General features: G+C 37.9%; 1 protein-coding gene across 15 annotated transcripts in view; it reads left to right on the forward strand.

The window, feature by feature from the left end:
- AUTS2 (activator of transcription and developmental regulator AUTS2) overlaps window positions 1–21788 on the forward strand; it is a 1185632-nt gene that overhangs the window by 663797 nt on the left and 500047 nt on the right. Inside the window, exon 5 of one of the 15 annotated variants that reach the window (XM_004045533.5) lies at window positions 20139–20398. The exons of the other annotated variants lie outside the window; for them this stretch is intronic. Coding sequence (XP_004045581.2) covers window positions 20139–20279 — 141 coding nt within the window. The 3' untranslated portion in view covers window positions 20280–20398. Of the gene's footprint in view, window positions 1–20138; window positions 20399–21788 lie in introns of those variants that run through there. 15 annotated transcript variants of the gene reach the window in all.

Raw genomic sequence — 21788 nt, forward strand, 5'->3', positions numbered from 1 at the left:
ACAGAATTGGTCACCATGATATTAAAGAGCCATGAAATATATTAGCATGTCTTTTTTCTGCCTATCCCCTCTATCCTAAACATTCCGTCTAGTCTTGGGAAATAACTTCTTTAAGGTAGGCCAGTTATTATGAATATAACATGATTATCTATTGTGTTATGTTTACTGGGTTGATGCCAAGGAAAAATGAATATGGCAGGTCCCAGCAAGTAACAACAACAACAAAAATAGTATTATCTACTATTTCACAGAGGGTGTGGAGTTAGTATTGGGTTTTGAAGGATGAATAGGAGTTTATCAGATGAGGAGGATTGAGAAGAGCATTCAGGGCAAAGGTATGTGGAAAAATTGGTGTGGTAGTGCACGCCAGTCCTGGGACCTTGAAGTTGAACATTTAGGAGTGTAGTGTTTATGTTTCAGAAGCAGAGGATGAGTGGAGAGGGCAGCAATAGAATGGCATTGAGACCCTTGTACAGTGTACTAAGGAGTTCGGACTTAATCCTGTGGGCATGCAAGACCTTTTGAAAGATTTGCAGTGGGAAAGTGATCGGATCTGATTTGCAATGGCTCTGTGGAAGAATATCTTGGAGAGGGGTTCAAGACTTGAGCCAGGGGACATATCAAGTAGTGTTTCAAATGCTAACTACCCCCTCCTGCTTCTCACATTGCTAAATAGAGTGCAGCAGAATGAGGTGTACTTCTGAAGACAGGTTTTTGAATCAGCTTTCCAGCAGTCCCTTGAGTACATTGAGAGGGTGCATGGAGGGAAGACATATCATCTTTACCCTGCCCTCTCCCCATGTTAATTTATTAAAAGAGACGGGAGCAAAGCTGCTATCACATTGGGCTTGACTGAAGACAGAAGTCCTTGAGCATCCTTCCCCTGAGTGCGGGCAAGCCTTGCAGAGGAGAGGAGATTAGAATAACATCTTCACTCTTCAGTGAGAGGGCAGGCAGACCCTCACACTAGATGGTTCCACCCCGGAGTTCAGGCCTCTCCTGACAAGTGTTGCGAGCATCTGACGTCCTTGGCCTCTCTTCTGCACTGCTTACCTTACAGCAGTTAAGCATGAGGGCATTCTGTGTCTTCCTTTCTTTCCCTTCAGTTGCTTAAAGAAGATGAGAATTTGCTTTAAAGAAAAATATTACTAAATCTTTATAAAATGGCATTAAATTAGAAAATCTCACACTCTTTTCTTCAGAATGCTTTTCTTCAATTGCCATTGTATCTTTTTGCCCCTTCCAAAGTCTTACCAATTATTATTAATATATATTATCATAATTACTTGTAGAAAATCAATAGAATTGCTTGTCTTTATCAGCAGCGCTACCTTTCTACCTCTCTCTCCCTTTTCATCCTCTCTTCGTCTCTTGCGAATTGTTGTTTCTGGGGGTATTATTATTGTAATTAAGGAAATTGATAAAAATACCATGACAATTTCATGCCTCAGAATTATTACACAGGGTTTATAAAAAAAAGATTATTATACATCAATGCAGTATTTGTTATTCCTAAATGATTATTCCAGAAATACTAATCAAAAACATCTCCCTGCAGAATAGTACTGTGGCTTTAATATCAGCTGCTGTTTCTTTGAATGGGGTTGCCCAATCTTTCATCAAAGAAACACATCACCCATATCCCTGTCTTTAAAAACAGCAATTATGTGTAAATGCCTCCTGATTTATTTGAGCCAGGGCCACTGGCCAGTATGAGTCACCACAATTTATTGCTAACCATCACTTTTACATGATAGGTCTGTAACAAATATCTGCCGCATATTGTTAAATTAATCTTCCATTTAAAATTAATGGAGTTAGACTCCCCAGGTTCAATGTAATTTCATGTTCACGGGCAGGGAGGGATGTGTGCTGCATACAAAATGAGACAAGGCCCAACGCCCTAATCTTTCATCACCTTGAACCTGGAGACTAGGACGCGTCTCAGCACCAACTAATGAGATTGAGCCTGCGTCTCTCCTGAGGATGCCGGCTCAAAGAGGCTTTTCTGCTCAGAAATAGCAGGCTCCGTCTTATTTTAATAATTCCTCAGATATGACAAGTCTGATGTTATGTATGAAAGAGCCAGGCTTGAAAAAGAGATAAAATGAATTTTATATCATTACTTCAAAACCAAACCAAGGGAAGTGTGTTGTAGTTAAATTAAAAAAAAAAAAAGATAGGACACATTTTAGTCATGAAATATACTGACTGTAAACCAGGAGTCATCCTTTCATTTATTTTAATGCACAATCACCTTAGATTTCTCTTCTGTAATTTTTAAACCTATTCATGCATTAATCAAAATAATGTGGATGAAAGCAGGAGCTTGTTCAATAAACATTTAGATGAAAATATCAGAGGGGACATGTAATTCCTGATGGGGTATGTCATACTGAACCTCTGAAGTCCCATCACTTCTTTTGGTGGCATCTTTTGAAAATGCATCTTTTTTCTGTGTACCACTAACCTATTACTGTTTAGTCTCTTAGACTTTAAAAATGACTAAGCCAAATTACTCAGGGGTATTGGGTTCTCTCGTTTTTTTTTTTTTCTGTCTTTTTCACAAACCCGGTAACTATTTTGCATCCATGGAGAAGAAGGTTTTACAGAACAGATTTCGGCTCTCATACATCTATAGTACTTCTGGCAAATGGTTGCTGTTTTTTTTGTTTGTTTGTTTGTTTGTTTTAATTCTTAGGGAAGACTGAGCCCCAGAGACAATGGGACCCTTTTCCTAGGTAAAGAAAACATCTCTAGAAAGACACTAAGTTAAGAGCCAGGCAAGGTGGTGCACACTTGTAGTCCCAGCTACTTGGAAGGCTGTGACAGAGAATTGCTTGAGCCTAGGAGTTCAAGACCAATCTAGACAAACATAGCAAGACCTCCAGATAAGGTAAACTTCCTGGTTTTTAAAAATTCTGTGAGTTGAGTTCTGCTTCCTCAGAGGGGAATTCTAAGTATCTGCACTTTGTGTCTGATTTATTTATTTTATTTTTTTGAGACAGGGTCTCACTCTGTCTCCCAGGCTGGAGTGCAGTGGCACGATCTTGGCTCACTGCAACCTCCACCTCCTAGGCTCAAGCAATCCTCCCACCTCAGGAGGGAGCTGGGACTACAGGTGCCTGCCACAACACCTGGCTAATTTTATATGTTTTTGTAGAGACAGGATTTCATCATGTTGCCCAGGCTGGTCTTGAATTCCTGGGTTCAAGCAATCTGCCGGCCTCAGCCACTGTGCCTGGCCTGTGTCTGATTTATAATACAACATATGATTGATTTTAAAGCTCTTTTTTGTGATTTGTTGTAATTTGGGACCAGAATAATTTGTTTCCAACCCCTTCTTCAGCCAGACATAATAAAATTTCTAAAGAAGCAGTATTGGTATTATACTACCTATAGCTTTTATTATTATTATTATTATTTTACTGGCATTCTATAACTTAGAATTCTATTTTCTTACAATCTTTGTATATTTAAATGAACATAGGGATAGAAAAAATGTAAACTCTAATACAAGAATCAAGTATAGTAACTTATTGACACGTGCAGTTTTAAAAATTATAGTCACCCCTTGGTATACTGAGGGAATTGGTTCCAGTATCCCCTCACCTTCACCCCCATATATATTCAAGTCCTGCAGTGGGTCCTGCAGAGCCCTGTGTATGAAAAGTCGGCCCTCTGTATGTGTGGGTTTTGCATCTTTTGAATACTGTATTTTAAATCTGCATTTGGTTGAAAAAAGTCTTCATGTAAGTGGATCAAAACCCGTGTGGTTCAAGGGTCAGCTGTGTATCACTTTGATAGGCTATTTATAAGAGAAGATTTTAAAAATATTGCTCCATGTCTGTACTTGAATAAGATTTAGAAAATCTTAGAGGTATTTTAGAACCAGATAAATTAGTAAAAATAATGATACTGTAAATTGGAAAATAAATGAATGATAGTAGGGCATCTTTCTCCATGAACCTGAATTGCTTTGCTTTCCTCTCTTTTGATGTCTGTAAGCTGTTGCATTTTGTACAGTGGGCCTCAGGGTGCTTCGTGAGTCCCAAATATCAGATTTCTTTTTCTCTCTTCTACTTATAGCATATTTGCCTTAAGTTCTTGATATTTTCTTCTGCCCTCTTTTCTTCTTTTAATATCTTCAGCATTTTCCTTCTTTTTTCTTTCTCTCCCTCTTTCCTTCCCTTAAAAGGGCTTCTTTATTTTATATAGAAACTCATCTTTTTTTGTTTTGAGACAGGGTCTTGCTTTGTTGCTCAGGCTAGAGTGCAGTAGTATGAATCATGACTCTACTGCAGTCTAAACCTCCCTGGCTCAAGCGATCCTCCCACCTCAGCCTCCAAAGTAGCCTGGACCTCAGGCATGCACCACCATGCCCAGCTAACTTTTGTATTTTTTTAGAGACAGGGTTTTGCCATATTGCCCAGGCTGGTCTTGAACTGAGCTCAAGCAATCTGCCTGCCTCAGCCTCCCAAAGGGCTGGGGTTACAGGAATAAGCCACTGTGCCCAGCCTTCAATTTTTTTTGTTATTGTTGTGAGTGAGTGAGTGAGAAAGAGAGAGCGAGCGCAGGTTGATATGCTCAAGCTTAAGGTCTGTAATGGGTTTAAAGCTCTAAGTTTTATAATCGGAATGGTAGAGATGGAAGGGATCTCATGAAACAGATAATTACCATATATGATTCAGCAGTCACACTTCTGGGTATATAATCGAAATTAAAAACAGGGACTTGGACAGATACTTGTATTCCAATGTTCATAGAAGCATTATTCATAATAGCTAAAAAGTGGAAACAGCCCACATGTATATCAGTTTGTAAATGGATAAATAAAATGTGGTATATCCATAAAACAGAATATTGTTATTACTTTTGTTTTTGAGTTGCATTTTATTCTGTCACTGGGGCTGAAGTACAGTGGCACAATCACACCTCACTGCAGCCTCAAACTATGGGGCTCAAGAAGTCCTCCTGCCTGGTACTACAGACATGAGCTACCATGCTCAGCCTGTAACATTATTACCTAGCCTTAAAAAGGATGATAATTCTGACAGTCACTACAATACGAATGAATCAATGTAATTTGAAAACATTATGCTGATTGAAATAAACTACACACAAAAGGATAAATATTGTGGGATTTCACTGCTATGAGGTACCTAGAGTAGTCAAACTCACAGAGACAAAAAGTCACCAGGAACTGGGAAGAACAGTGGGATAGGGAGTTACCCATTCATGGGCACAAGGTTTCATTTTGGGATGATGAAAAAGTTCTGCAAATGAATGTTGGTGATGATTAATAATGTGAATACTCTTAATGCCACTGACCATATACTTAAAAATGGTTAGAATGGTAAAAAAAAAATTGTATATTTGCCACAATAAAATACACAGACACTGGTATGATTTGGCTCTGTCCCCACCCAAGTCTTATCTCAAATTTTAGTTCCCATAATCCCCATGTGTTGTGGGAGGGATCTGGTGGAGAGAATTAAATCATGGGGGCAGTTTCCCCCATTCTGTTCTTGTGATAGTGAGTACTCACAAGGTCTAATCATTTTATAAGGGGCTTTTTTCTTCTCTGGGCACTCATTCTTCTCTCTCCTGCCACCTTGTAAAAAAGGATGTGTTTGCTTCCCCTTCTGCCATGATCGTAAGTTTCCTGAGGCCTCCCCAGCCATGCAGAACTGTGAGTCACTTAAGCCTCTTTCCTTTATAAATTACCCAGTCTTGGGCAGTTCTTTATAGCAGCATGAGAACGTATTAATACAGACACGCACACATTCTTTTATTACCTGAGAAAATTTCTGGCAATTAGTATGTCTGTCCTCCTCTGCCTCCATCTCTGTAGCTAACATTTGGACATTCCTCTGTTTCAGTTTCAGATTTGCTCTCATAATGTTTTTGAATGTTACATCTTTCCCTTTCTTATTTCAGTTTTCTTTTTTTCTGACATTGAGTACCTGCTTTGTGATAGTCACTAGAGATACAAATAGCTCAGAATCAAAGAAAGAGTGTACATGAAGTATTTTCAAGAATATGCATATAAAATATTCAACGATTTCTCAGAAAATATCAATTGTAAAATAAATAAAATACAACAAAACTGTTTCTTATTTGCAAAAATGCGTAAAGTACATGTAGTCTAATTTAAGTAGTTTTTATTTTTTTTCTCTAAAGTAAATTTTGTGACTTTTTTTTTTTTTGAGATGGAGTCTTGCTCTGTCACCCAGGCTGGAGTGCAGTGGTGTGTGTGATTTCGGCTCACTGCAACCTCCGCCTCCCGGGTTCAAGTGATTCTCCCACCTCAGCCTCCCGAGTAGCTGGGATTAGAGGTCCCAGCTACCACACCCAACTAATTTTTGTATTTTTAGTAGAGATAGGGTTTTGCCATATTGGCCAGGCTGGTCCCTAACTCCTGAATTCAGGTGATCTGCCTGCCTCAGCCTGCCAAGGTGCTGGGATTACAGGTTTGAGCCACTGTGCCTGGCCCAATTTTGTGACCATTTCATATAATATTATAAGTATTCCTTTACTAAGGCAACCTGTTAATATAGGTCTCTCAGTTGCGGGCTTTTCTTATTCTATGGATTGACTAAGAAGCCCCCAAAAATCCTTATGAGGAAAGATAGAGTCATGTGTCATAAGAGAAGGCTAGTAATAGGCTTGAGTTTCAAAGAAAAGAGTTTATCAGACTGAGGAGTAAAGAACGTTGGTAACTGGCCTTCAAAAGATAGTTAAGATTGCATCCGGAAAGATGTGGGGAAGGGGATGTAAAATGGATAGCAAGGCAGGATAGCAACAGGGCATTCTTGGAATAGACAACCATCCATTTGTTCTCAGTATGAAATATACATGGTTTTGTAATGGGAATTAAGGCCGAAATGGCATGTCAAGGCCAGTAGTTGAGAGCTTTGTAGGCCACATTGAAGAGTTTGTATCTGGAGTTTGATGGACTCCTAGGATGGATCTGTCCAGTGGACAACTGGATTTCAGACCTAGGAGAGCCTCTATAGAGGTATTAATTGAAGCCTTTGGATGATCGAGATTGTGAAGATAGAATATAAGACAGAGCCTCTTGAGCATTTCTCCCTTAGTGAGAAGAAGGTGGTGATACACAGAAGGAACCTTCAGCAAGGTGAGAATGATAGATAAAGGATGGACTTACCCCAAGAAACCTGGCAAGGGAGTGATCAGGAGTGTTAATACTGTCACAGAGACTTTAAAGAGGATCACAAATGAGGGGAAACCTTGGATTTTAATCTTGACTCTTAGTACTCAAGGAAACTGCATTTTAAGATGTGGTAATTAAAGTATTAAAATATTCTAAGGGTCCCTTGCACTCTCCCTTTCTGTGCCCATTGTGACAGCATGGTCACATCATTGCTTGAGGCATGCAAGAGTGCTTTATTGAAGATAGTATTACGGGGGGAGATTTTATTTTGATAGAGAGTAACAAATAGACTAATAATCTATCTTAAAGTAAGTATCTTAAAGTCAGGCAAAGGAGAAAAAAAGATATTGATAAGGAAAGCATCTGCAGGACAGATTCTAGATTTCTGTTTTTTGTTGTTGTGTATGTCAGGGCCCAGACTATGTAAATGATAGGGCAAAATGTGAGTAGCAACATAGTCTTATTAGAAACCTAAATATCTACAAAGAGAGCAAAAAGCTATCAAGTCAAGAATATGTTACCCATTTTAGTAAAAAGGTTAGATTTCATTTGCCTTGTGTATTTGTGTGTGCGTGTATGTATGTGTGTGTGTGTGTGTATGACAGTACTCTATTAGGAATGCTTAGTAGGCATTTGGAGAAGTTTTGGGTGATTGGTAACATGAACCATTCTTCCCTTTAATCTGGTGCATCCGAACATATTCCTGGGCAGAAGGTATACCTGTGCACATTACAGACGTTTGTGGGTACTTTTATTTCATTATCCTCAAGCAAGAATACAAGATTGCTCTATTCTACATTAGACCAATTTGTTCTTAGCAAGCACAGAATAATAACCTTTCAGTGTGAATGTTTGTACATAATAGTAGTAGGATGTATTTTGTGGTAAGTATTTTTTAAATGAGGATTCATTTTAGGCTTGGCACAGTGGCTCACGCCTATAATCCCAGCACTTTGGGAGGCTGAGGCAGGAGGATCGCTTGATTGAGCCCAGGAGTTTGAAGCCAGCCTGGGCAACATAGTAAAACTTCATCTCTACGGAAAGTACAAAAATTAGCTGGGTGTAGTGGCACATACCTGTGGTCCCAGCTACTTGGGAGGCTGAGGTGGGAGGCTTGAGCCTGGGTGGTGGAGGCTGAGTGAGTGAGAGTGTGTCACTGCACTCCAGCCTGGGTGACAGAGTAAGACAGTCTCTCAAAAACATACACACATACATACATACATACATACACACACATACGTACATATGTACATGCATACATACATGCATACAAATGAGGATTCACTTTAAAAAGCATTGAAATATAAATATCAGCTATACCTGAATGTTTATAATTTAAAGGTAAGATTGTCATTAAAGGAAACCTTAGGAATTTCTCAGACATACTGAAAATCAGCCCGAAAGTGTTTTCTGTTGTTTGGTTGTTGTCGTTCTTTTAGGATTTTATGGAGTACTCTCATTACTTATCACTTAGACCAAAAGAGAATGTCAAACTGCCAACAAAGTTGTTTTTTCTACGTTTCTACTAAATAATGTTAAGTAGTCAGGTTCATCTTTGGAAGGAAGATTCTTAAGTGCTTTGGCCTCCAGTAGTTTAGATGAGACTTCTTAAAACTCAAAATCATTTTATTGGAAAATGCTTTATTTTCTGTCTTTGTGAATTATATTTATAATAATGCATTTAATTTAGGCCTTGGGATTTTGTATACCTTTGGATGGGCCTCTTCCTCTTCTCCCCCTGCATCTCTAATAAGCACTGAATATCAAATTGAAACCATGATATTCTGAAATCGGAAAGTTTCTGCCTTTTGCAGCTTATTGATGGGAATAAAAATGACTGATGGCACTCTCTCTTGGACCCTTTTGTTCAACTCACCTATGATTATGGAGCCTATTAGCTGGAGTTACAACCTATTTAAGAGCAGTGCTTACCAGTAATGGGGGCCAAATGATTCTGGAAAGTTCAGATGTACTGGACTCCCTGCAGAAATGAATTCAGCACTGAACATATTGATGCAGAACCCGAACGAGGCTACTCCAGTGGGACAAAGAGAATTGTGAGCTCTGCAAGAAATGAGTGGGTAGTAGAATTAAAGATCAGATAGATGTTCAGCTCAAGGGCAGTCTCAGCTCTTAAGTTCATCACAGCAATTTAATCAGGCCCAAATGAGCGTTGCCCAGAAAGGAATCAGCCTTTGGTGTGACAGGAAATGGAGTTTATTTAAAAGATTCTTTGTTTCTAGTAATTGTGTGTTAAGGTTTCCCAAGTCTACACTAAAATTACGGAACTACTACATTTGATAGGTGATAGCACTTTGGTTTACCTTGGTTCAGAAGATGTACTGTTGAGAAGATTTATACAAGTCATGATCTTGTCCAGAAGGAGCCTGCCACCTCAAAAGTTCCAGCTCTATCGTCTTTTGGATTAAGTAGGCCAGAGTGCATCTTTGGCTATAGCTATCTGATGCCCCCTTCCATTGTAAAATTATTTTCACAAAAATATATTTGTCTACAGTAAGAGTTATATAATATAGCAGTAAAGACCACAAACTTTAGAATGAGGCACACCTGGGTTGGAATCCCACCTCCTCCACTTGCTAGCTATATGACCTTGAGCAAATTACAACTGTAGTTGAACGCATAGTTCTTTACTTACGAAATGAGAATAATAATTCCTGCCTCACAAGATTATGGGGAGGGGTCAATTAAATGATGTAGTATGTATCAGTTGCTTCACAGTGTCTGCACATAATAAGGGCTCAATAAATAGTAGTTACAGCTCTAGAGCTCTCTCATCTTGTCCCTCACCTCATTTGCCCACTCCTCTACTCTCTTCATGAGCCAGAGTGTTCACTGCTTTAGGAATAAGTGAGGGAAACTTTTTTTTTCTTTTTTCTTTCTTTCTTTTTTTTTTTTTTTTTTTTTTTTTTTGAGACAGAGTCTTGCTCTGTCCCCAGGCTGGAGTGCAGTGGCACGATGTCAGCTCACTGCAACTTCTGCCTCCCGGGTTCAAGCGATTCTCATGCCTCAGCCTCCTGAGTAGCTGGGATTATAGGTGCCCGCCACCATGCCCGGCTGATTTCCTTTTTTTTGTATTTTTAGCAGAGACAGGGTTTCACCATGTTGGCCAGGTTAGTCTCGATCTTTTGACCTTGTGATTCACCTGCCTCGGCCTCGTAAAGTGCTGGGATTACAGGCGTGAGCCACTGTGCCTGGCCAAATAAGGGAAACTTTTTAGAGGATCTTTGGCTTCAGTCATGGAGAAAAAGAACAAACTATAAACACTTGGAGGTTTGAACAGTTCATTGATTGTTAAGAACCCAAACAAAAACACTCCATCCCCAAACCCAACACAACACCACAGTGGGGTATTTTGGATTGACACATTATTAGCCTGGAAACCTATATTGACAGCCAGGTTATGATTTTACACATGTAATAAGAAGAGTCTATTGGTTTTTCTTCTTTGTTGCTCACTAGTTCTTAAGTTTGCTCAATAATGTATAGGTATTTTTGTCTAACACTGACAAAATTTGAAAAGAAGTATAATAAATTTATTAGGATTTTACTTCTCTCCTTCATGGACCTGGCAAATAGTGTATCTGTGTCTCCATACCCATATCCACGTTCTTATTTTTTTTATCTGTATCTATTATCTGTCTCTGTGTGTGTGGAAAGTGATAATGAATGAATGATAAAAGATCCAAACTATGAACTTTATGGATATCGGGGTAAACATCCAACAATCCCTTAAATTTGGGGTACTCAAGTGAAAGCTGAATTGGAGAGAGTTGACCAGATCCTCTTAAAGTTAAGCTTTTTATCCCTCTGCCCATAATTTGTACCTTGAGATCCTATAGGGATGTGCCTAGGCCTGTGTGAATGGCAGCCTCATCTATGCTGTACCTGCAGTACAGACCAGCCTCATCTGTGCTTTACCTGTAATACAGAGCGAAACATATCTAGAGAAAGAGATTAGTTTGCAATTAGGGGGATCCCACCCATTCCACAGCTTGGCCCAGTGGAGGTTCCCTGCTTTGATCGTCTCTTGGTGAAGAGAAAAAGAGACAGCAAGTGCTGTAGAAAGTTTTCTTCTCTGTAGTTAAAGCGATAGGGTGGAAACAGGAGCATAGAAAAGACATTCAGAGAATAGAAAGTGACCAACCATTTGAAAACCTAAAGGAAGACCTGGGTTCAAACATTTGTTAACATACAGAGAAGAAAAATATGATCTGTTTGGGGTATTACAATCCAGTGTGTATTTTCTATCATACTTACCAAATGTACTTACTTGTTGTAAACATTTAATATTTGTTTAGTGCTTTGAAGATTCGGAGTAATGTTTCAGATCTACATATTGTATCAATAAGCAAATAACATATGCTAAGCACTTAAAGGCTATTGTCATTCTCCAGCTAGTACAGAGCAAATGTGAAAGGATAAAGACTATGTAATTTCAGGTGCGGTTTCAGTGAGGAAGCCAGAACAGTACTCTACTCTTATCTGCTGCTTTCTTCCACCCCAACCCCCTGACCCATAACAACAAAAATCAAACCCAGAACAAACCGCATAGATTGATCAAAGAGCATAGCATGCATTGTTAGGATTTCAGATATGTAGATAGAAAGTCAGATTAATCTTTAATGATAATTTTGAGTTCTTGGAGCAATGCTCATTGATTACAATGTGTGTGTGCTGGGGAGCAATATTTGGGGTGCCCATACCTTCCCTGGGCATGTTAACCTTGTGGGGCTTGCCTTGTTTCAGAACATGTTTCCTATTAAAAAAAGATGACTGTAAAATCGTAGGCCTTTTCTAGCATGCACCTCAAAACTCTTCCAGACTCTACCCATCACCCAGTTCTAAAGCCACTTCTGCTTCCATATTTTAGTTATTTGTTACAGCAGTACCCTCCCTTCTTGGTACCAGTTTTTGTCTTAGTCCACTCAGGCTGCTATAACAAAATACCAAAAACTAGGTAGCTTATAAACAACAGAAATTTATTTCTGACAGTTGTGGAGGCTGGGAATTACAAGATCAAGATGCTGGCAGGTTCACTGTCTTGTGAGGCCTAGTTTCTGGTTGTAGATGGCACCTTCTAGCTGTGTCCTTTACATGGTAGAAGGGGTACACAAGCTCCTAGGGCCTTTTTTCTAAAGGCACTAATTCACTCATGAAGGCTTCACCCTCATGACCTAACCACCTCCACTAAGGGCCCACCTCCTAATACCATCACCTTGGTAGTTAGGATTTCAACATGTAGATTTTGAGTGGACATAAACATTTAGACCACAGCCCCTGTGAAGAAGGTATTTGTTATTCTGGCAGTGCAGGAGCAAGCTAGCACACTTGCCATATTTAGCTGATAGAAGTAATGTGAAATGAACTGTTAGGAGGAGGGATTTTGTGGAAGAAGGAATGGCGGACTGAGCAAGACAAAATATGGAGAATTGCTCCCTCTTCAAGAAATGCCTCCATCCTGATGTATATCAGCTTTCATATCCCCATAGATATTTTACAGGCATTGCTACCTCTTTAAACATTTATGCTATTAAAAAAATCAGACCAATTGTTGACATAAAGCTAACATAGCAGCTTCTATATAGACAGAATATGAATTTTTTATGCTGTTGATGAGAAGTTTATGTCATTTATATACTATAGTAGGGTAGAAGATGGATTTGGAATCCTGAAAAAGCTACTGTTTGTACCATTCAGAATATTAGCTTGTGCTTTGAATCGAAATATTAAGATAGCTGTATTGTCAATGTGAGTGTTTCTGTGCAAAGTGGCTTACATATGGGTGGAATGGGAGAAATTGCTCTACCTGGAGAAAATAGTAATAGTTTTCTTTTGTTTATGTTTTGTTTTGTGAAAGGAAGGGTTAATAGCATTTAATACCTGATTTATCTGTGCTTCTCTGCACCATTAAAAGAATGAACTGTTGTGGTAATAAAACCATATTTCATTGAATTAAAAGTGCCATCACTTGCAAGATGCAACATTATTTTATGTACCTCTAAAAAACTACACTAACAAACTTACATGTCAAACTGACATGCCACTGATGTTAAGATGCATTCCAATTTCAGAGATGTAAATATACTTTAAAATGTATATCTTGGAATCAATGAAATACTGCATATAGTTCTTTTGTGGTATGTGTATATATGTATGTATACACACACATATATACATATGCCACAAGAGAATAAAGTATACTTCTAGTTGGTTATGGTCTATAATATTTTGAATCATTTTACTGAGTTAGGTTTTACTTATTTTTTAAAGTTGCTGTTGACATCTGTTTGATACCATTCATTTAACATGGCATGAATTTAGAATCTCTACTTAGAATAGTCCTTTGGAAGCCCTAGTTTGTTGAGTTTTCAAAAGAAAAAAGAGTCTGGTGAGGAGGCAGACTGACATTAAAGTTAGATCATTTTTTAAAAAAGGAAAGAAGGGAGGGAGGGAGGAAGGAAGAAAGGAAGGAAGAGGTTCATCCTGTCAGTTAGGAACCAGCTATCTTACTTTTCAAAGACAAAATCAGATCATACTAGTATATCACAGTCCCGTAGTTTATCTAATTGCATATTTATAATTCTTCTTGGATGGTGTCTCTCATCTTGGATTACCTCTCTCACCCAAAATCATATTTTATTTTGTTTTGTCATTATAAAATTTACTATATGATCATTGCAAAATAAAAATAAAAAATTACCAGTACATATAACAATACTGGATGTCCTATATTAAGTTCACAATAAATTATGGCGATTTTTCCACATCAATACCTTATCTTCATGTTTCACATCAATACATAATCTTAATTTTTAGTGACTGCATATTATATCATTGTATGATAAAACATAATTTTTAACCATTTCCCTATTGATGGACATTTAGATTGGTTGCAGTTTGTCACTTTAATGGCATGGCTGCCATGTACTTTCTTTTTGTCACACTTACCCAGTGATCATTTTAGGATCAATTCCTAGCAATTTCTGGATTGCTGCATCAAAGGCTCTGTCTTCATGTTATTATGTGTTAGGAAGGGACCATTTCCTCATCTGTTCACCAATACAGGATATCAGCCATCTCCCACCCCACCCCATCTTTACCTACTTGATTGGTTAAAAAAAAAATCTATTTTTGTTTTTATTAGCATTTTTAAAATTGTAGTTGAGGTTGAACACCTTTTCATATGTTTTGGCCTTTTCAGAGTGGTTCTTGATAATAGAAAGCACAGCAGGTCAGAGAGCAAAAGGTCTTAATGAACTTCCATTCTGCTTCATAGAAGCCTTCATAGAGGTAACTTTCTCAAGTTCGTTATAAAGAAGATGAAACTGATAGAAAATAACTGTGATGTAGAGATGGGGTCTGGCCCACTTTCAGCTGGTCTACTCTCCAGCACTGGAAAGGAAGACTCAGCATCAGAAAGCCAGGGAAGATCCATCCAGAGGTCCAGGATTGTTCTGAGGAATACTGAAATCAAAAACTCTAGACTCCTTCCTGCTTTCTGAGATGCAGGGATTTGAAAGAGAGGTCAAAAAAGGGCCCCTTTCCTCTGCATGCGCAGCTTTTTTTACTATTGTTTCCTTTTTGTTGTATTGAAATGTCTTCATTGCTTGCCTTTATGGATACAAATAACCAGATACTGTAATTTGAAAGTAGTTAACAATAAAACTGCATAGTATGAGCCATGCTGATTTTTTTTTTTTTAGTGGGCAAATGGGGTGATTTCTCTATGAGCCTCTCTGCTGTCAGAAGCTCTTAACATTTGAGTCAACATGGGAATTATATTTGGAATAAATTAGTAAATTCCCATTCAGCATGCCTATACCATGTAACCTTCAGGAACCGTAATGACTGTGTAGTAGAGTATATTTCCAACTTGGTATTTATAAAACACATATGCTCTGAGAAACCCTTCAGTATTTGTTCCTCAAGGCCCAGCCCTCGTGCTGCCTCCTTTGTTAGGCAGTGTTTATTTTGTAATAGTTGGGACAGTGTTGTACAGTGGAAACCCATTTGTCTTTGGAGTTAGCCCAGACATAAATGGACTCTTAGGCCTGCTAGCAGTATTCTCATGTTTGGAAATCAGGAGCAATGTAATTGTTGAGACAATTTATTTTAGTGAGAGTAAGTCATGCAGTAAGCATCAATCTTAGCACATATACATGTTGTCTTTTTTGTCTCCCTGAAATCTTCTTCAGCTGCTTCCATGTACTGATATCTTCTTCCAAATTCCTTAAGAGCCTTCATCTGGGTCATACATTGACATTTATTTGATACTTAATATTGATAGTTATCTCTTGATGTTTGTGTATGTCTTTGTATCCATAGGATCCTCCATTAGCACATGTATTCATTCATCAAATATTTATTGAGCCACTTCTGTATATTAGGCATAGAGTAAGATGCTGGAATATGTTAATGAACAGGAGATGTGGTCACTGTGCCCTCCTAATGCTTACATCCCAGCAGGCAAGACCTATATGAAACAAAGTTTGAATTACTAAATGAAAGACATGGCAGTTGCTATTAGCAATGTTGTAAGGGGCTGTGAATGTAGACTAGCTTGTACATGACATTTGAGCTGATATCTATTGGCTGAGTAAGAGTTAGCCAGGTAAAGGTGGGAGTGATAAGTCTTTAGGCAGAGAAAGCAGCACGTTCAAAGACTCTGAAACAGGAAAGGACTTGTTTCAGTGGTGCAATAGAGGATGAGCAAAATGTTCTCAGAGAATGGAGTGCAGAAAGCAGGCCTTCAGAGAGGTCATTGGCAGCGTAAAAATGGGGTAAGAACGGCAACCTTGTGCAGGGTCTTGAAGGCCAGGTGTAGGTTCCAGTCTGTCACCTGAGAGCAACAGGAAGATACTGAAGGGTTAAAGGTTTACCTGTGGAAGAGTATCAGTAAAACATAAATGGATAGATTCTAAGTGAGTCTACTTTAAGCTGGAGTTTGGAGTCGCAGGGTCCTGCATGTGTACCACCATACTCTCTACACTTTTAAAACTAAAACAGAAAGTCTTCTAAAACATAAAACAAAACTGGATTGTATTTTCAACTGTTCCTTCAACTCTGAAATACTATGATTATGCTAGAGTATGAGAAATTTTATTTTCCAAACAAATATAAAGATGTATTTCTGATGAAAAACATTTTCAACCTAAGCTAAAAGGAAATCTAATGAAAACTTTAAGGATCCTTTAAAATACTAATATTGTGTTTAAAGAGAAAATGATACTTGTCTTTAAAATGTTTTAAAACATTTAAAATATGCTACTGAATATAAGTGAAGAGTGGTAGATCCTAAAGTAGTATTTCTTAGAAGAGTAGAATAGGTTATTTCCAAAATCTTTTTCGTGGAATTTTAGTGAAAGCTACCATAGGGATCATGTTGTCCAGCCTCTTTGTCCTTATAAAAACATCAATATCTTCATAAATCAAGAAAATGAGTCCCAAAATTGGACACATGAGCTACCCATTTTCTAAGATTTTGCTGAATGGAACTTTGATCATAGGGGTCTCTTTCTAAGGCAACGTATTAGAAACTCCCAGCATCACTGTATTCCTTATAAGAATCATATTTTTTACATTAATCTCCAGAATCAAACTACAAGACAATTAAGTTGTTGCTTTTACCAGGTTGAAACTTGCCTTGATTTACTATGAATGTTGGTTGCCTTGATTTCTTCTCCTTTTTGTCTCAGTTCTACATGTTGCTGTTCTTCTGGTTTTGCTCCTTATGAGATTCGCTGGATCTCTGTATCTCTTCAACTGTGGTGAGTTTCATGGACAGGGTCAGAACTTAGGGAAATGTTGAGAATAGGGTGTGGTCCTGATGGGTCCTCCTCTTCTTACACCTTCGACTGTTGTACCACTCTTTGATGTTACAAAGATGAATGACTTGTGGTCCTTGGCCCAGAGTTTCATATTCTGGATAAATTATTATTTATTTGTAGTGTACTTCTATATTTTTACATGCTGTCAGAATATTAGAAATACAGTGTTTCCTGTCAGAAATGCCAGCTGAGCAAAAGCCAGTAAGTCAGATACTAATGAATGGATTAGCAAATTATAGGGACTAATGAAATTAAATAAAGATTATTCAACTAAACTAGTGGCTCCTCCCAGTAGTTTAGAGCATTGCTGACCACCTTCTTTTTGTCCACTCACATATTAGAATTAAAAATGTCAAAGTAAAATTAAAATAACATTCTCACCTACAAGAGGTAGGGAGAAGGAAAGTAATATTTATCTTTAATGTTATTTTCAGTTGTGCATTTATTATGTACATTTTTGCATAAAATAACTTGTAGTTTTTGTTTGGACAAGCCAATCAAATGAGTCTTTAAGATGAAGAAGGAGAGCGAACCCACAAGAGATGAGTTTCGTATGTCTTCTCAAAAAAAAAAAAATTTTTTTTTAGCTCACCAAAAAATGTTATGAAATGAGAATTTTAAAACCTTACTGTGGAAATCACAGTGGTAATACTTATATTTCAGCCCTTAGATATTCCCAGTGGTGTTTTGATCTTAGATATTCCCCCAAAGGTGTTGATTAGATTCTGGCTACAGCTGAAGGAAGAGAATTTTTGCTTTTTAGCTGAATAGTAAAACAAGCCTCTAAAGATATGAGGCATGGGGGAAAAAAACTAAAGGCTTCTTCAAGGTTGTATAAGGGCACAATTTTTGTCATCTTTATTTTAAGAGCTTTACCAGGCCGGACGCGGTGACTCACGCCTGTAATCCCAGCACTTTGGGAGGCCGAGGCGAGTCGATCACGAGGTCAGGATATTGAGACCACGGTGAAACCCCATCTCTACTAAAAATACAAAAAAAATTAGCCAGGCATGGTGGCGGGTGCCTGTAGTCCCAGCTACTCAGGAGGCTGAGGCAGGAAAATGGCGTGAACCCGGGAGGCGGAGGTTGCAGTGAGCCCAGATCGTGCCACTGCACTCCAGCCTGGGCGACAGAGCAAGACTCCGTCTCAAAAAACAAAAAAAAGCTTTGCCAAAGGTTTCCCCTTAGTAAAGAATTTAATACTTGAAGTCATCAGATTAGATTTCAGACTTCATTTACCCGCTCTATGCATTTTTTTCGTCTTCCTGGGTTTGGTCTGCCTGTGCTTCTTAGTCTTCAGGTGTCTTTTCTCTGTACTGCCAACCTCTAATTGGAGATTTATTAGATGCTCTTAAGTAAGAGAGGAGGAAGGCCAAAGGAGACAGAAAATGGAGAAGCAAGAAGAAACTGATCAAGGCAGGAGAGGGAGGAACTGGAGAGGATGGAGATAAAAGATGTATAAATGAAGACAAATGGAAGAACGATGAGATAGAGAGGCCTGAACGGTAGAAAAATTCTAAAACTGAGCTAGTGAGAATGCATATAAAATAGGGGTCTGGTAGAAGAACTTCAGCAAAAGTGGTGTAAATCAATGATGAGTAAATTAATAGGGCAATTGTGCAAATGGGACTCACTCGTTTATACTAAGCGTAATACATCATGAATGATTTAGAGATAATGCAACCCGTAGGGCATACCTTTTAATCTACCCAGGATCCGGTAGAGAATGCTGTCACTTCAAAAGTAAAAAGGCAGAGGATCAGAATATTGGGTGTGTCTCTTCATTCTAACAGTGTTAATGAGATAGATTCTGAGCAACGTGAAAATTAACCAGACTCACAAGCTTAGTTTGTGATTTATAGATTGAAAAGAAGCTTAATGTATTCCAAACATCTTCCTACAAACCCAAAATATTTAAGTGTTTTGAAAGTATTCATTTGAATAGGTTAACATGTGTGATTGCCATGGATGGAAATGAAAGTAAAATGAGTCACTGCACATATGATCCAAGGAACATCTGAGTGTTAAGTGGGTTGTAACTGCATAAGAATCCAGTGCTATTGGAAGATGCATCAGAGTATTCTGAGACCAGGGAATAAAATTCTCATCCATGTGCTCCCTTCTCTTTCATTCGTGTGCCTATTCACTCACCATTCAATAGGTGTCTATCGACAGCCTTCTGTGTGGAAGGTACTGAGGAATGTCCTATGGGCTGCTGCTTCTACCTGAAACAGAAACATAAGATTTACATCCCTCAGGCCCTCTTACCAGTATTTTTATGGGAGGATATTGAGGAAGGGAAGGGAGAAAGTGAATATAAGAAGTGGAGAGAAGTCTTGGTTTATAGAGCTGTTAGGGTTCCAAGTCTGCTGTTCTTTCTTGATTCAGAAATGGAAGCTCAGAAAGATTGTGTCTGGACCAAAGACCCAAGATAGTTAGAGTGTTGAGGATTAGGTGATTTGGGGCTTCCCTTCTAGTTCATTCTTAGAATTTATTCCCAGTTTTTGTGTTTATGAAAGTTAGAGATACAGTCTTCAACCATTAGGAGTTAGAGGTGAAAATAATAGTAATTGGATGTTACCAAGTATGTAAACACTTGTAAGGAAGGGAAATACATAAATAACTAAATTCTCTATTAAATTCTGATTCTGAAAACTTCAAAACAGACCTAATTTAGTAAGAGGGGCTGCATTTTTATATGTGATCCCACAGAATGCTTCTAGACTTCTGTCACTGATGGGGAAAAATCAAATTATTCAAAGTCTTGCACCATATAACAAAAAAGCTAAACTAAGCCGAGATTTCAGGGAGTATAGAAACCAGCAATTTGTGAAAAATCTTGTATATGAAAAGTCATGATGTAGAACATTCAAACAAATTGATCACAAGAGATTTCTCAAAGCATGTCTTAGAGGTAAGCAGGCAGGCATCAATTTTAAAATTCTCTGTTATAAATGATCATAAGCTTATGTTTTTCTGTGTAAAGGAGAAATAATTTCCCAATTTTATAAAACAAATTACCAATGATGTAAAAAAACATTTAGCACAGTATTATATCAGAGGGCATTTAACATTCTTTTGAATCATTTGAGATTTTCATGTTTCCATTTCAGAGATCAGGGAAGATGTGCCTTGGAGAGGAAGCATGTCTTAAATCTGGAAATGATATGAAGAGGGATGTCAGCAACACTTCATCCTGGGCCAGTAATAGGGAGAGTTTCTTTTCTCTCGTCAAATTGCTTAAAGGATTCTAGTTCCGTTTGGTGTGGTCACTCACATTTGAATTCTAATACTCTATGTGATATAGATTCTGTTGACTACTGTTAGCGTGACCCCAATGAGAAATTAAACACTTCCCTCCTTTTCATTTGCAGTGTGTTTTAGTTTAACCTTCATTTGTTCCTCTTTTCTCCATTCCTCATCCCAATTCAGGTATCAGATCCTTTGACAATTGTTAACCTGCCCATCTGGGATTTTTGGCATTAAGCTATGACTGTAACATTTCTACTAATAAATTAGATTTTTTAAAAGAGTGCTGCTTGCCAAGAAGCAAAGTCATTACATAGTGTGTATATGTTCAATGTATGGCTATAAAAATCTCCTTAGCCAAACATAATAGGCAGTTAAAATAAATTTAAAATAACCGTGCTACCTCTAGATTTTAAAATTGTTAAGGTGAAGATAGGTGGTCTAATTTTACTCTATTTCCATTTTTCTTATTCACAGGGTATATTTGTTCTGTAAAACCACATATGTATCTTATAGTCTGCAGCTGATGTATTTATATGCCTAAATACACATTTCTCCAATGGAATATTCTGTAATATCAAGCATTTCTTTTTTAGACGGAAATTAATTTTATAACAGTTGAACATCATCTTTGTCAATCAGCAGCTTTATCTACCATAAAGAACAAAAACGTACTTGGCGTGGCCTGCTTTAACTTTTGTAGTTCCTATGTTTGAACTGAACAGAGGAATATTATGTGAACAAATTGGAGAATTATATAAAGAAATAAAAATCTTTTTACTATTATAGTTATCTTTACCCCATAGCTTTCAAAAAGGCATTTGAAGCAATTTAATAAAATAGGAATAACAGTAAGTACTAGATGTGAGAGGTGAGAAAACAACTTTGTAAATCACCCATCTTACGAAGTTGCACAGAGGTTCCTGATAGCCCAGACAATGAAATAATGTGATAATTCCTATTTTCAGAAAAGATAACTAGCTCCTTATTTTGTTTTGGGTGTAGAATGGGGGAAGTGGTATATTTTTGCTAAGTTCTAAATTCTTAGGAAAATGTTCACGTGGGTTTTGAGAGTCACTGTATAACTGACAATGTCCCCAGTTACAGATTTCCAGAAAATTCAGACATGGAATTCATGTTACTCGTTTTAGTTCTAACCTTTGATGAAAGATTAGGGCATTAGATTGAAGCTTAAGTAAGCAAAGGCATTCTTCAGGTGATGTGGTTCATTCTAATCAGTAATTTTATGATGGTGTTCATATTCCATTCCAATGATCAAATGGACTAGTAAGCTTGAGAAATAAGACAAACTAGAGAGAGAGATTATTTTATAAATATGAAGGAGGCTAGTGAAATTTTGGTCCAGATGGAAAGCCACCCACTCTCCCAGGTCAGGACTGCGTAGATGAAGTATAAGCAAAACCGTCATTCACACTTTGAAGGTGCTGCTTTAGAGAGATGTCATTACATGTGGTGTCAGATTTTTCACCCTGTTCAGTACTGGGCACTGATTT

The sequence above is a fragment of the Gorilla gorilla genome, chromosome 6 (assembly GCF_029281585.2).
Source record: "Gorilla gorilla gorilla isolate KB3781 chromosome 6, NHGRI_mGorGor1-v2.1_pri, whole genome shotgun sequence".
Classification (NCBI taxonomy): Eukaryota; Metazoa; Chordata; class Mammalia; order Primates; family Hominidae; genus Gorilla; species Gorilla gorilla.